Source organism: Chiloscyllium punctatum, chromosome 2, assembly GCF_047496795.1.
Source record: "Chiloscyllium punctatum isolate Juve2018m chromosome 2, sChiPun1.3, whole genome shotgun sequence".
Lineage (NCBI taxonomy): Eukaryota > Metazoa > Chordata > Chondrichthyes > Orectolobiformes > Hemiscylliidae > Chiloscyllium > Chiloscyllium punctatum.
In genome coordinates this window covers 154,349,383-154,365,776 of record NC_092740.1, presented here as the reverse complement: position 1 = coordinate 154,365,776, position 16,394 = coordinate 154,349,383, and the positions used below count along the sequence as shown (strand labels likewise).

The 16,394-nt window shown below is 39.9% G+C and overlaps 1 protein-coding gene across 1 annotated transcript in view; it reads left to right on the top strand.

Moving 5' to 3' along the window:
• Positions 1–9,969: 9,969 nt before the first annotated feature.
• The window catches only part of LOC140492560 (uncharacterized), a 35,199-nt gene continuing 28,774 nt past the window's right edge, over positions 9,970–16,394 (top strand). Inside the window, exons 1-4 of the mRNA XM_072591518.1 lie at positions 9,970–10,039; positions 11,622–11,741; positions 14,356–14,478; positions 15,723–15,845. Coding sequence (XP_072447619.1) covers positions 9,970–10,039; positions 11,622–11,741; positions 14,356–14,478; positions 15,723–15,845 — 436 coding nt within the window. The remainder of the gene's footprint in view (positions 10,040–11,621; positions 11,742–14,355; positions 14,479–15,722; positions 15,846–16,394) is intronic.

The following is a 16,394-nucleotide window of genomic DNA, read 5'->3' as shown; positions in this document are numbered from 1 at the left end:
TGCTCCAATGAAAACAGCCAAAGCTGATCCAACCTTTTATCATAAAAAGGCAGCATCCTGGTAAATCTCTTCTCCAGTGCAATCACATCCTTCCTGTAATGAGCTGACCAGAACTATACACAGTACTCCAGCTGTGGCCTCACCAAAGGTCTATACAACTCCATCATATGTATGGAGCTTGTGTAATCTATGCTTCGATTGATAAAGGGAAATGTCCTATATGCCTTTTTTACCACCCTACTAATATACCCTCCCACCTTCAGAAATCTATGAACAAACACACCAAGGACCCTTTGTTGCACAGAACTTCCTAGTGTCATGCTGCTCACTAAATACTGCCTTGTCAAATTCCTCCTTCCAAAGTGTATCACCTCATACTTTTCAGAGGTAATTACCATAAGACCATAAAGCATAGGAGCAGAAATTAGAATATTCAGCCCATCAAGTCTGCTCTACCATTCAATCATGGTTGATATGTTTCTAAACCCTATTCTCCCACTTTCTCCCTGGAACCCTGATCCCCTTGATACTCAAGAACCTATCTATCTCAGTCTTAAATATACTCAATGATCTGGCCTCCACAGCCTTCTGTGGCAATGAGTTCCATAGATTCACTACTCTCTGGCTCAAGAAGTTTCTCCTTATCTCCGTTCTGAAAGGTCTTCCCTTTACTCCTAGTCTCTCCTACCAATGGAAAAATCTTCCCAACATCTACTCTGTCCAGGTCATTCAGTATTCTATACGTTTCAATTAGATCCCCTCTCATCCTTCTAAACTCCATCAAGTGTAGACCCAGAGTCCTCAAACATTCCTCATATGTTAAATTTTTCATTCCTGGGACCATTCTATTAAACGTCCTCTGAACACACTCCAGGACCAGTATATCCTTCCTGAGATACGGGGCCCAAAACTGTGCACAATACTCCACATGTGGTCTGACTAGAGCCTTATAGAGCCTCAGAAGTATGTCCCTGCTTTTATATTTAAGTCTTCTCAAAATAAATGCCATCATTGCACTTGCCTTCCAAACTACTGATTCAAACTGGAAGTTTACCTTAAGAGAATCCTGGACTAGAACTCTCAAGTCTCTTTGCACTTCAGACTTCTGAATTCTCTCCCCATTTAGAAAATAGTCCATGCATCTATTTTTCCAACCAAAGTGCATGTTCTCTCACTTACCCATGTTGTACTCCATCTGCCACGTCTTTGCCCACTCTCCTAACCTGTCCAAATCCTTCTGCAGCCTCCCCACCTCCTCAATGCTACCTGTCCCTCTACCTATCTTTGTATCATCTGCAAACTTAGCCATGACACTCAGTTCCTTTATCTAAATGGTTCATTTATAAAGTGAAAAGTTATGGTCCCAACACTGAGCCTTGCAGAATATCACTTGTCATCAGCTGCCATCCTGAGAAGGACCCTTAACCCCACTCTCTGTTTTTTGCCAGACAACCAAGCTTCTATCCATGGTAGCATCTTGCCTCTAACTCCATGGACCCTTATCTTAATCAGTAGCCTCCTATGCAGCACCTTGGCAAAGGTCTTCTTGAAGTCTCGATAGATATCATCTATTGGCTCTCCTTGGTCTAACCTGCTCGTTACCTCCTCAAAGAATTCTAGCAGAGCTGTCAGGCATGACCTCCCCTTGATGAAACCATGCCTACTTTGCCCTATTTTACCATACTTTTCCAAATATTCAGAAATCTCATCCTTCACGATGGATTCTCAGATCTTACCAACAAGTAAGGTTAGGCTAATCATTCTGAAAATACCATCAGCTACTTATCTGCCCATTTAACCATCCCATTTATATCTTCGTGTAACTGAAGACAATCAAACTCACTGTTAACCACCCGACTAATCTTTGGGTCATCTGCACACTTACTAATCCAATCCCCATGTGGTCATCCATATATAGGAATATATATGCATTACATAAATGACGAGTAATAGGTGACCCAGCACCTGTGGAGTTACTAAAGCTGCCTTCTGTCATCACTTTCTGTCTCCTACAACTGAGATAATTTTGAATCCACTTTATCTAATTACCCTGCTTCCTTTGTGCATTTGCCTTCTTGATAAGTCTCTTACATGGGACCTTATCAAAGGCATTGCTGAAATCCATATAGATTACAGTAACCACACTGCTTTCATCTAGATATCTGGTCACCTTCCCAAAACATTCAATCAAACATATTAGGCATGACCTCCCTCTGACAAAGCCACGCTGACTATCTCTATGAAGCCTCCCCAAGTGGAGATAGATGCTTTCCTTTAGAATTTTCTCTAATAGTTTCCCTACCACTGACCTATCTGTACAACCCTTCTTAAATATGGGAACCACATTAGTTATTGTCTGGTCCTTTGGCATCTCCCCCATGGCCAGGGAGGAATTAAAAATTTGGGTCAGTAACCCTGCAGTTTCCTCCCTACCTCCCATAGCAGCCTGGGATGTAAATCATCTAGACTTGGAGATGCATCCACCTTTAAGACTGTCAACACCTCAATACCTTATTCTTCCCTATGTTTTCCTCATCAGTGTTTTCTTCTACATCTGAAGTCTCTTTACTGAACTGTAGTTTTCTAAAGTGAAAGTCCCTTTCTTTCTCTCCTCTCTCACTTGTCCCACTCCTCTTATCCTTTGCAATGTTAATTCCAGTCTCTTCACTAGTCTTTCTCAGTCTTTATCCTCTCTGCAAAATAATTATTCCTTTTCAGTACCTTTAATTGCCAAATCCTCTAAGTTCCATTTCACTTTCCATCCTAATGAATTCTGAAGTTCTTTCCTTTTCCATTTCATTAGCTGCTTTATTTCTTTCTTGTGCTCATGCTGTCTTACTCACAACCTAATTCGCGCTAACACAGTTGATTCACCACTTAGTGTATGTGCTCCCCGTTGTATTTGTATCAACAGGAAACGCTGGGCCATCGTGTTAACGATCTCTGCCTTCCCAGCTTTTATAAAGAATTTCCACCATTAAGTCCTTCTGTTGCATTTAGACCAAGTTAAATCTTGTAAAACAGTCAAGGATGCCTCTTCTATTTGGAAAATGGTTTTAGCTCTTCCAATCCCATCTTAACTTAGAGTATAATAAACCTTAATCCTTTACTAAATACTGTCCCTCTATGTCCAGTGTCATGTTATCCACGTTCCAAAATCCAGCACTGAGCCCTAATTTTTAATGGCATGACCTGGTCAGAGGATTGAGTTGATAATCAAGCCCCTTCACTCCATGGGCGATCACAAATGTATAAGTGTCAAAATTAAAACACCATTAAAAACTTAATTAAGAATTTGCCTGACTTTGACTGCTATGTAGGACAAAGGAAATTCCCATAACATTTTGTCAATAAACAAAAAAATCCTATTGATTATAAGTTATCTTATCGTTTAACAAGTGACAAGATGGATTATTAGTATGATATCACAAACTTAACCTATTTATTCACAAATGCAATAGAGGAGTCAGAAAACAAAGGAGAAACATGATGGGTGGAAAACACAGGCAAAAAAGGAACAAATTTTGTGGATTAAATGTCCAAATCAAAAGGTGGATTAGCTGAGTTTCTCACACTTTTTCTTTGGTTTCCCGTAATTATATCACATCTTGTCATCCAGAGAGGTCTAGAAGATTCTCGATTCAGTAGCAAGTCAGTTGGATCTAGATTTAATCTGAGTTCCATTTCCAATTTCATCCTTATGAATTCCAAAGTTCTTTCTTCTTCCATTTCCATGGCCACTCAGTTGGACTTAGGTCTTTGATTGAGTTGGAATGTCTTATTTTCAGAGTGTTGGAATATTGGTTTACAGGAAGGAAAAGCTTAACCTATGAGGAACGTTTGAGGATTCTGAGTTTATATGAGGAATGTTAACATATGAGGAATGTTTGAGGACTCTGAGTCTATATGAGGAACGTCAACATATGAGGAACGTTTGAGAATTCTGGGTTTATACTCAATGGAGTTGAGAAGGATGAGGGAGGATCTAACTGGAACATGCAGAATACTGGACAGAGTAGATGTTGGGAAGGTGTTTTCATTGGTAGGCAAGACTAGGACCCAAAGGCACAGCCTTAGATTAAAGGGAAGACCTTTTCAAATGGAGATAAGGAGAAATTCCTTCAGCCAGAGAGTGGTGAATCTATGGAATTTATTGCCACTGAAGGCAATGGTTGAATGGCAGAGCAGACTCAATGGGGCGGATGGCGTAATTTCCACTCCTATGTCTTATGGTCTTATTTAGAGAGAGATTTATGCATGACATTGCTTGCAAATTGTCAGGATGCCTGTGTCCAATTGTGTCCTCTTAGGTCCATGAGAGACTGCAATGCAAAAACTCAAAAGTTGTTGCTAGGCAGATATTCGACCCAGAGGCACCTGGTACCATCTTGTCTCACAAAAGTATCAAATGCAGCTTCTGCAAAATGTACATGTCCTTTGAGATCTGAAAAGAAAAACATAGTGTAGTCTCTGCAACACAGCAGTGCCCAAGCTTCCTTTTAACTAGTTTATATTCCAAACAAACGTATTCTTTACACTTCCTATTGAATCCCTCTCACCTTGAAGTGGAAAAATGAAATTGGGAACGTACAGCATATTACAAATTCAGATTTTGATAATGCATATTACTGAATATTATACAAATTGGGTCTCTTTAATCCAGCAACTTTGAGACCAGGTCTTTGCCAGACCTTTGTGTACCAGGGGAGTTTGAACGTATTCAGTGTACAAACATCTCAAAAATAAAGGCCTCACTTTGAATTGTATCAAACCCATACCTAATGGATGAATGATTCTCAGCTGGATATCAAAAGCAGGACATAAGGCACCCAAACTGGACAAGGTGTAACAAGAAGTAACACAAGTAAAGATTGATGCTCTAGAATCATTTTATGGGAAGCTGGAAGTAATATATGTGCCAAAGCACAGAGGTTGCTAAATAAGAAAGTTACAAGCTGCTTTGTCACCTTGCTTTGAATGGCTAAACTTGCAAAGAGATCCCACTAACAGATTATAAAAAGTTGTTAACTTTGACCACTGAGTGCATTACATAATAAAAAATGTATAATTTTATGTATAAAATTTCTATGTATAATAAGTTAAGTGCTCTCCCCTCAAAAATATTATTTTCACCTAACCATTGGACATACTGTTCACATAATGCACATATTGCTTTCACCTGTGCTGTTTCACTTTCTCATTGCTGTAACACAGGTGCAGGGGCATAGTCTTAGAGGGAAACCACTTATTGCTCTCAATGCCAATTCACGCAACTGAAAGACATTAGTACTTTCAAAACATAAGTGGCAGTTTGTTGTTGCATCAACTAGTCCCATCTTCATGAATACAAAACCAATTAAAAATATTGATCAGATTCATGTCAGACTATAAGAATAAAGTGGTAATAATGTTTAAATATCATAAGTTTAGCTATTGACATCAATCTGAACTGAAAATGTGTTGATCTTTCTGATGTCTACACACTTGCTACATAGGTAAATCACTGTTAAGGATTGTTGCAATGATCAAATATTAAATATCAGACTACCTATGCAAATACTTTGCCATATAAATTGTCAATAAATAAAGAATGTTTTAAGGTGTAGCAACATTGGCTGGAAGGAAGAAAAGAGAATTCACTTCTAAGTGATGAGTTAATCAATGCTGTAAAATGTACAAGTGTCAATAAGTTTCTGTATGAGAAAACAAATATTTTTCTTTTTGTTTTAGAAAACAGTACCCTTCCCTTCCACTCCTACTTTAACTTAATTCATGTTTTTAGCATGGATTTGCAGCAGACATACAGATAGTAACTGTAATATCATCTTAATGCCATGTTTTCTAATTATTTTAGGACCATAAGGCATAGCAGTAGAAACAGGCCATTAAACCATTCAATAAGGTCATGGCTGATGGAATAATCTTCAACTCCACATTCCTGCCTTTTCCCCATAACCTTTGACTCCCTTACTGATTAAAGCTCTGTCTCTTTTAGCCTCGAATATACTCAATGATCGCATCTCAACAGCCCTCTGTGGTAAAGAATTTCATAGATTCACTCCCCTCAAAAAAGAAAGTCCTCCTCATCTCTGCCTTACATGTATGATCATTTATTCCGAGCTTATGCCCTTTGATCCTAGACTCTCCCACAGGGGAAACAATCTTTCTCCATCCACCCTGTCAAGGCCTCAAAGAATCTTGTATGTTTTAATAAGGTAGACTCTCAATCTTCTAAATTCCACTAGGTCCAGGCCCAATCTACCAACCTCTCCTCATAAGGCAGTCCCTCTATACATGGTATCAGCCTAATGAACCTTCTCTGGACTGCCCCCAATGTCAATATACCTTTCTACAGATAAAAGGCCCAAAACTGTGCACTGTATTCCAGCTGTGGTCTTATTAGTGTCTTGTATAGTTTCAGCACAACCTTCCTACTCTTACACTCTACTCTCTTTGAAATAAAGGCCAACATTCCATTTGCCTTTTCTACTGCCTGTTGAACTTAACAGTGCTTTTTTAACATTTAAATTGTATCATTTGAAGCTTATATTTTCAGTGCAGCAAACCTTGTTTTAACCAGCACCTTATGAAACAGCGCTCTTGATAAGCCAGTCAAAATTATATACCTGAAATGCCAGAAGTTTACTGTATTATAACAATCTCTGCGTTCTCCAAGTAGTCAGTTAATGGTGCGACTGAGAAGGCTCTCTGCCAATTTATGCTGTAAATAAAGTATAACAGTGATGTGTATGCTCCCTGCATTATGTTTCTGTTGCTTAGTGTGTGTTTTGCCATTGAACATGTGAATCTCTTGACCAATGAGAATATTTGATCAATTGGTAAGCTCCTGGTCCTACAGGTGCTGGTTAATAAAAATATTGTTGTATATATCCATTAATCCTTTCTCCAATTCCTCATTAATCTCATTCCTTAATTTTCATCTAATTATATACACAAAGTTGGAGACTGGTTAGCTCAGTTGGCTGGATGGCTGGTTCAATCCCTGCTGAGGCTGTCCCGATGGATTCTCTTTCTCTACCGCTCCCCCCAGCTGATGTGAAGTGACCCTCAGCTTGAAACACCACCAGTTGTTTCTCAAATGTGAAAGTAATCCCAACCCCATCTGTTTTTTTTATTTGATTTCTTATTGTCACGTACCCAGGTTCAGTGAAAATTTTTGTTTTATGTACAGTACAGGCAGATCATACCAAATACAGTGCAGAAGGGTTCATAGAACAGAGTGAGGAATGCAATGTTACAGCTGTTGAGAAAGAACCTGTAGAGCGAGGTCAACATTAAATTTGAATATTGAAAGGTCCATTCAGAGGTCTGATAACAGCAGGGAAGAAGCTGTTCTTGAATCTGTTGATCCATGTGTTTGAAGTTTCAATACTTGACTGTCGATGTGTCCCTCAAGGCTTATTTTATAATGAATGTTTGGTTGATGTTTAGAAATGAAAATATCTCAGCAAGGTGTTCTGAATTCACATTAAGAGAGATTCACATTGATTGAGATGTTAAAGAGCTATTTTTGTGGTTTATGAATATGATTTCATTTTCTTCTGAGTTTAATCACATTAGATATAAAAATGCATCAAATTGAGTTTTTTTTTTCAAATAGGAGCCTTTTATAAAAAAACAAATCTGTATAGTGAAATCTGCATCAAAGTGGTAGAACTTAATTTGATTTCATCTCCACATGGCTCCTGAAATCTGCTGGGGGTGAATCCTGGGTGAATAGGCATGAGTTGAGCTTGAAGATCTAAAGGACAGTGGTGTTAGATATCAGACATTATAAGGGTTATTGGGGTCAGGAATTGGCAGAAATTAGAATAAGTTGGTATGTGGACATAACAGGCCCAGGAGTGAGAAGGAATAACTTGGCACGCTTTGAAATGGAGGGTACAAAGGTCGCCAACAGAAAAAGATAAAGAAAGAAAACACAATTCAATGATTGAAACAAAACACAGAACCACAACATGGCTTTGTGTGTGGGAAATCATGTCTCACAAACTTGATTGAGTTTTTTGAGGAAGTAACAAAGAGGATTGATGAGGGCAGAGCGGTAGATGTGATCTATATGGACTTCAGTAAGGCATTTGACAAGGTTCCCCATGGGAGACTGATTAGCAAGGTTAGATCTCATGGAATACAGGGAGAACTAGCCATTTGGATCTAGAACTGGCTCAAAGGTAGAAGACAGAAGGTGGTGGTGGAGGGTTGTTTTTCAGACTGGAGGCCTGTGACCAGTGGAGTGCCACAAGGATCGGTGCTGGGTCCTCTACATTTTGTCATTTACATAAATGATTTGGATGCGAGCATAAGAGGTACAGTTAGTAAGTTTGCAGATTATACCAAAATTGGAAGTGTAGTGGACAGCGAAGAGGGTTACCTCAGATTACAAAAGTATCTGGACCAGATGGGCCAATGGGCTGAGAAGTGGCAGATGGAGTTTAATTCAGATAAACGCGAGGTGGTGCATTTTGGGAAAGCAAATCATAGCAGGACTTATACACTTAATGGTAAGGTCCTAGGGAAGTTGCTAAATAAAGAGATCTTGGAGTGCAGGTTTGTAGCTCCTTGAAAGTGGAGTCGCAGGTCGATAGAATAGTGAAGAAAGCGTTTGATATGCTTTCCTTTATTGATCAGAATATTGAATACAGGAGTTGGGAGGTCATGTTGCGGCTGTACAGGACATTGGTTAGGCCACTGTTTGGATATTGCGTGCAATTCTGGTCTCCTTCCTATCAGAAAGATGTTGTGAAACTTGAAAGGGTTCAGAAAAGATTTACAATGATGTTGCCAGGGTTGGAGGATTTGAGCTGGAGGGAGAGGCTAAACAGGCTGGGGCTGTTTTCCCTGGAGTGTCGGAGGCTGAGGGGGTGACCTTATAGAGATTTACAAAATTATGAGGGGCATGGATAGGGTAAATAGGCAAAGTCTTTTCCCTGGGGTCGGGGAGTCCAGAACTAGAGGGCATAGGTTTAGGGTGAGAGGGGAAAGATATAAAAGAGACCTATGGGGCAACGTTTTCACACAGAGGGTGGTATGTGTATGGAATGAGCTGCCAGAGGAAGTGGTGAAGGCTGGTACAATTGCAACATTTAAGAGGCATTCAGATGGGTACATGAATGGGAAGGGTTTGGAGGGATATGGGCCGTGTGCTGGCAGGTGGGACTAGATTGGATTGGCATGGACGAGTTGGACCAAAGGGTCTGTTTCCGTGCTGTACATCTCTATGACTCTATAACTTGTAATAAACATTAGTTTCTCGCCCAGATTTGGAGACAAGGAAGTTCAGGAAGTGTATGACAGACAAAGTGAAGGTGAGAGAAAACTGAGCATTGGAAACAAGTCAGCGACATTTTCCAGCTCGTGGTAAGAAGCAATGGTTAAACATTAATACATTTCAAAACTAATTCAAATGTTTTTTTTCAATTCTGTTCGAAAGCAATTCACTCAAAATCTTTGAGGAGTTAAACTTGGGCCATTTCGATCTTGAGCGACTTTAGAAACTGCTTTTTTTTAAAAATTCACTCCCTCACGCCTTTCTCCGAGTGACATTACAGTTCCTTTTCAGCTTATATTTTTTTAAAAAGTTTCGAGGGTGGAGGAGTTGGATTTAATAGTTCAAGACTTAACTCTTCGTTATATGAAATAATTGCTGAGCTCAGTTAGCCGACAGAAATAATAAGTGATCTGGTCATTCCTCATTAGGCGGACTCCAATTAGCAATGTGGAAATTGGAACAGCTCGAGATGTGACCCGCGGTTGGTTAATAAGGTTAATTGGAGGCATTCATTGAACGATCAATTCCTTAGGCCAGCAACAGGGAATGTGACATAAAAACCAGTCTCTGCACTCGCTTGCTATGTGCTTTTGGCCGTTTTGGTTTGGGATTGTGAAAACGAATTATCATTACTGGAGGAAAGTAAACTTTGGATTATTGCTGTTCCTTTAAGAATTGACATGATTCCTTTTCACGTAGCCTTGTTGCTACTGTCAGTAGTATGTTCAAACCCGACCAGACTCGTAAATGGTGAGTAACTCCACATTTAAAATTAAAGCTAGAGAGCTGTAATCTTTAAATATAAGCCCTTCGTTGTGAGGGAGTTAAGATGGGGAAATTTCTAAATCAGTTGTGATATACGTTTTGTTGTGATCCACTTTGGTCCACAAAGGGGCACGTTATTTTTTTATTTTCCTATCTATATGTAGAGCTCTTAATGCAATCCCTTCAGTCTGTTCAGATCAACAATTGCAGGGAACCCAGGTCTAATTTCTAATGGCCCACCTGCAGAACACGGGTTTTTTTTATTTAGGTAGCATTTTGGGTTTACTTCCCTATACTCACTTAAAATATTATGTTCCTCTTTTTCACTCGCAATCACTAGCTCCCTTTTCAAAGTGACACCGCAAACACTTGATCCTTAACTCTTGCACTTAATGTCCACTTTATTTCTGGTCAAATTTTGTAAGTTTCTGTTAACAGTGTATCTCTACGTATTGCTGTGGTGTAGTGGTAGTGTCCCTACCTCGAGTGTTGGGTTCAGTCCCACCTGCTCCAGAGTTAGGTGTAATAACACCTCTGAACAGTCTTTTTTTATTAAAACCTGATCTACCATTGAGTGCTTCACTTGGAGCAAGCTCACTGAATGTTTGTAGCCAATTGTAGCACTGAATCTGTCTAGAAATTGGACATCAGCTATCAAAGTGAGATCAGTTTCAGTCTTGATTCTGTTCCACAGAATGGGATAAACAAAGTGGAAGTTGTTGGAGAAACTCTGCAGGTCTGGCAATCTCTGGAGAGAAATAACTGACCCTCGGATGCTATTAGACTTGCAAAGTTTCTCAAGTTAACTTAATGAATATTTACCACGTTTAGTCTAAACTTATGTTTAGAACTGGTGTTTAACCATGATGCAACTGGGGGGTGGGGTCAAGGAGGAAAGGCCTAGTTGTATTTGCTCTGATATTAAAATGTTCATGCTGTGATTTTTAACAAACTGTAGTTTCAAGATTGACTGACTAGTGTTAAGTTTTTGACACAAATTGTTCAAGACAGTACATTAATGTCTAAATCTCCTATCCAATCCATAGTCAGTCTGTTCCAGGCAGCCAAGCTCTGTACCCTGATCAGCATTGATCTCTGAATTGCCATTTCTCAATAACTTTACACCATTAACTTTGGGGCTGTGTAAATTGGAATTGCATTTGTTATATTAAGGGTGTTGCACTTTAATGCACCATTATTTTAAAATGGTTAAAAGCTGTGGGGTATCACCCACCCATTTTGTATGGGACACCAATAATTTGTTTACCTAATAGGTTCTCCATAAAACTGTGGTCTAATGGCTTATGTTTGCTACGTTGGGAGTAGTTTAATTCAAAAGATTGAAGCCAAATATCTTAAACTTAAACACTCAACTAAATGTTCTTTAGTACCATAGTAAAGTATTACATTGTATCGAGGGTGGAAATCTATCTCTCAAACTTCAAATGTTTAGAAGTAATTGTTTACCAATTTTTATGGCAGCTTTTTAATTCAAATAGTAAAACTACTTACCTAACACTTTTTTCTTCAAAAAAAAATCTGATACTATTCCTTGCTTAACTAAAAGGTTCAAGAGCACACTGTGATGCATCATGGTTTCAGTGCAGAAATGGACGGTGTGTGCCATTAATATGGAAATGTGATGGTGATGATGACTGTACTGATGGTAGTGACGAGAGTGACTGTGGTAAGTGATTGTGCTCAGTAAGTTCATGCTATGGGTCCTTGCTTGAGGCAGAAGCAGGAAGAAAAGTAGCTGACACATATGAATCTTCAGCAAACTGGAGCTGTTCTTCAAACTTTCCTCACTTGTCACAATTGAGTAATCCAAATTTAATCAACTGTGTAGGATAATAACACTTGTACATATGTATGACTTGTATACAGTTTGATATTTAACCTATTCACTTGATCTTGCTTTTAAGCTGTGGACTGGAACTAATGTCAGTTCTGGAACTTTCTACACAGGCTCCTTTTCAGCCTAGCTGCAACCTTATTGCAGTGTGATGGCCTGCTTGTTATACCCCCCCCCCTGTTTGTTCCATGGGGTAGCACTGATTTGGGCATCTCAATAGAAGGTTTGACTTTCATGAATAGCCACGAAACAGAAAGATCTCATACTAGAGTCTCAAATGATCACTGTCAACTAGTTGTAAGCTGGTTTGCTTATGGAAACGTACTTGCCTACTGAAGTGCAAGTAAATAACACTCTGCTTTTTATGCAACAATTCTATAGTTTAGAATCCAAGTTACTACAGAAATTTAGAATGCTTGTTTGGCCAAAGAGCGCTCATGCAAATTCCATGGATACCATCTTGGGACATAGTTGTTCTACTTGCATTCTTGCAGATGTGCCAATGCTGAACCAGGGTGGATAAAGTTAACAATGGCTGAATAGTTATAGCCCAGAGTGCTGCTCCTTCCCTACCTGATGAAGGGGCCTCTATCTGCTTGCTTAGTAATAGAAGACTAACCTTCAAATTCAGGGGCAGCTCAGTGGCTAGCACTATTGCCTCAGCACTAGGGTCACCGGTTTGATTCCTCTCTTGGGTGACTGTCTGTTTGGAGTTTGCACAATCCCTGGTCAGTCTGTGGGTTTCCCCTCTCAACACACATGTGCAGGTTAGGTGGTCATGCTGTGAGTGCATTAGTCAAACCTAAACATTAGGTAGGGAATGCCTCTGAGTGGATTCTTCAGAGGGTTGGTGTGGACTTGTTGGGCCAAAGGACCTGTTTCCATACTATAGGAATCAATAGCTCAAAGCTTTTAATTCCAAATAAACCTGTTAGGCTGTAACCTGGTGTTATTTTCTACTTTCATTTTGGCATTTCTAGGTCCCACTTGAGCTGACATGCTAAAATACTTATCAAACATTGTCTATAAAATGCATGGTGTGGGAGGAAGGAAAGTAGAATTATCATAGTTAATGTTCAAATTCATTCCACTTAAAGTGGAAGTTACTGTGCAGATTCTCTTGAGGCTGAAGTCTTCAATTACAAATGAGCGCTCAGGCCATACAGCTCATGTGCCTATACTAGCTCTTAGTGATCTCAATGATGTGATCTTTTCTTTTTTTTGTTATTCCTAATGACAATAATTTCATCTGAGTCCTCCAGTTACTGACTCACCTGAACTGGGGGTACAATGTGTCCCACCACTCAAAGCCCTTCAATATTGAATACCCAAATCCTGCCATCAGAGCCTAACCTTGGCTGCATCAGTCTACAAAGGACTGACCAAAAATGAAGCATTATGTAAGTGGTGCCGAAGTAATTAAACCTGCAAGACATGCTAAATCCAGCTGCAGGTGGGGGTGGAGACCGGGCTCAAAGTAGGTCCAAATCTAAAATCATTCAATGTGAGGTGTACAGAACATAGAACATAGAACAATACAGCACAGAACAGGCCCTTCGGCCCACGATGTTGTGCCGAACTTCTAACCTAGATTAAGCACCCATCCATGTACCTATCCAAATGCTGCTTAAAGGTCGCCAATGAGTCTGACTCTACCACTCCCACGGGCAGTGCATTCCATGCCCCCACCACTCTCTGGGTAAAGAACCCACCCCTGACATCTCCCCTATACCTTGCACCCTTCACCTTAAATTTATGTCCCCTTGTAACACTCTGTTGTACCCGGGGAAAAAGTCTCTGACTGTCTACTCTATCTATTCCTCTGATCATCTTATAAACCTCTATCAAGTCACCCCTCATCCTTCGCCGTTCCAACGAGAAAAGGCCGAGAACTCTCAACCTATCCTCGTACGACCTACTCTCCATTCCAGGCAACATCCTGGTAAATCTTCTCTGCACCCTCTCCAAAGCTTCCACATCTTTCCTAAAGTGAGGTGACCAGAACTGCACACAGTACTCCAACTGTGGCCTAACCATAACTAGTTTTCTTGCACACTCTAAATTTTAATCTGAGAACTTGCTTTATGCTGCAGGGTTTAAGTCTACCAGCAAGTGAGAGCAAACTTGGAAACTTCAGGGTGCAATAACTTTTTTTTGTTGAACTTTACTCCTAACATGGGCAGGGAGGGGTATCACTCTTCAAAGTGTAATCTGAATTTCCTCCTGAGGAAGATAATATTGCTGGTTTGATGTACTAGAACATTCTAAGGTGACAGTGGCTAATGTTGAAACTAGCTGAGGGGGAATAGTTTAAATGACTAAACATCTGACAGTTCAGTTTAAGAACTGAAACTTGTATAACATGAGCACTTGGCTACTGTCTTAATGGTAAACATTAATCTGCATTATGCCATGATTAAACCTAACTCCTGGGTCTTTCTCACAGGTAAAATCACCTGTGGACCATCAGACTTTACATGCCTTAATGGACATTGTTTGCCAAGTAGATGGCAGTGTGATGGCTCTGCTGACTGTGAGGATGGATCAGATGAAAGTCCTGAGATCTGTCGTAAGTATTTTGTTAGGAAAGTGAAGCCCTGAGCTACTGTTCTAACTTTACGCAACAGAACATTGGGCAAGGTAATCCTTTTTCTGTATAGAAAACCACATTTCTTATCTGCTTGCTTAGTAATAGAGGACTAACTTTGGAGCAGCAGGTGGCTCAGTGGTTAGCACAGCTACCTCAAGTACCAGGGTCCCAGGTTCCATTCTAGCCTTGGGCAACTGTGGAGTTTGCACATTCTCTCCATGTCTCTGTGGGTTTTCTCCGGGTGCTCAGTTTTCCTCCCACATTCCAAAGATGGGCAGGTGAATTGGTTATGCTGAATTCTCCATGGCTGTTGGGTGCATTAGTCAGAGGGTGGGTTACTCTTCAGAGGGTTGCTGTGGACTTGTTAGGCCAAAGGACCTGTTTCACACTGTAGGGAATCTTAAACTTTCAAACTTGGCTAGCACTGCTGCCTCACAGCACCACCAACCCGGGTTCATTTCCCACGTCAGGTGACTGACTGTGTGGCGTTTGCACATTCTCCCCGTGTCTGCGTGGGTTTGCTCTGGTTTCCTCCCACAGTCCAAAGATGTGCAGGTCAGGTGAATTGGCCATGCTAAATTGCCCGTAGTGTTAGGTAAAGGGGTAAATGTAGGGGAATGGGTGGGTTACACTTCCGCGGGTTGGTGTGGGCTTGTTGGGCTGGCAGGCCTGTTTCCACACTGTAAGTAAAGTAAAATAAACATATCTAAGCTTTAATATAGATTTAGTGCACTGCACTTCTGGCCTTTCCTCATCATACTTGCTATTGTTTTAGTATGGTATGTTGCTGCAAATGCTTTTTTAGTTCAAGATTCTGTGCAGCTACAAATCTTGCATTCTGAGTCACTTTGAGAATTGTGATATTCAAAACATTGAAACAATTAAGCTTTAATTCTAAAGGTGTAAACTTGTCCTCTACAAAATAGACAAATCCATATAAAGGAACAATATGGTATGTGATTGACACAGCATTCTGATTTACTTGTGCTAGAAATACTTTCCAAGCATTTAGGATTACTAGCAACTTGCATTATTGAACTAACTGTCATGTAATCAAGTAAACACTTGATTTGTACAAGTCTCTAGCAGCAGCACTCACTTGGGTGTAAGTGGGCATCTCTAGGCCACACTAACAATGACATTCTAACTCTTCAGTGTAAAGAGTTTCATATGCATTTTTCTCTTTCTAAAGAGAATCTTGACATTCAGTGTATCTATTCCAGACACACAGACATGCCATTTACACGAAATGAGCTGTGGCCCTAAATCTCTTCAGTGTATTCCTGTTTCCTGGAAATGTGATGGAGAAAAGGACTGTGACAATGGTAGTGATGAAGAGAACTGTGGTAAGCAACTTCACAAGTGTATCTAGAACTTGCTCTGAGTCATACTCCGTCTTCATCTAGAAGAACTAATTGAACATGAAAGCAATTCACTTTAATCTGTGCAAGTGGCCTGGAGTAGTTAGTGCCAAAAAGTAAACTTCCAGCATGTACAGTTTTTTTTTTAAAAGGACTCTTTTTTTTTTTCTCTCGGTGTAGCTTTAGAACACCTGTTCACACCAGCTGTTCAAACTAGACTGAGTCAAGGTTGACTTTGGCTAACTTTTGAAATTTCCATTTTTAAAAAGTTAATTGGAAATGCATGGTTTTTCAAATTAAAAAGATCTTGTGATCAAACAATCTTTCTTTCAAATGTAAAGAGAATAAACATCTGAGGTGTGGTTGCCAAGAGCTACAATTGTCAGCATAACTGGCTAGATTCAATTTCAAATTGGCACTAATGCCTGACGACCCAATTTCCATGTCTACCATTGCAAGCAAACGGAAGCTGAGATTCCAGTCAACTACTGAAATACTATTTTGAATTTTAAATTAACCTAAGTATCACCTTTT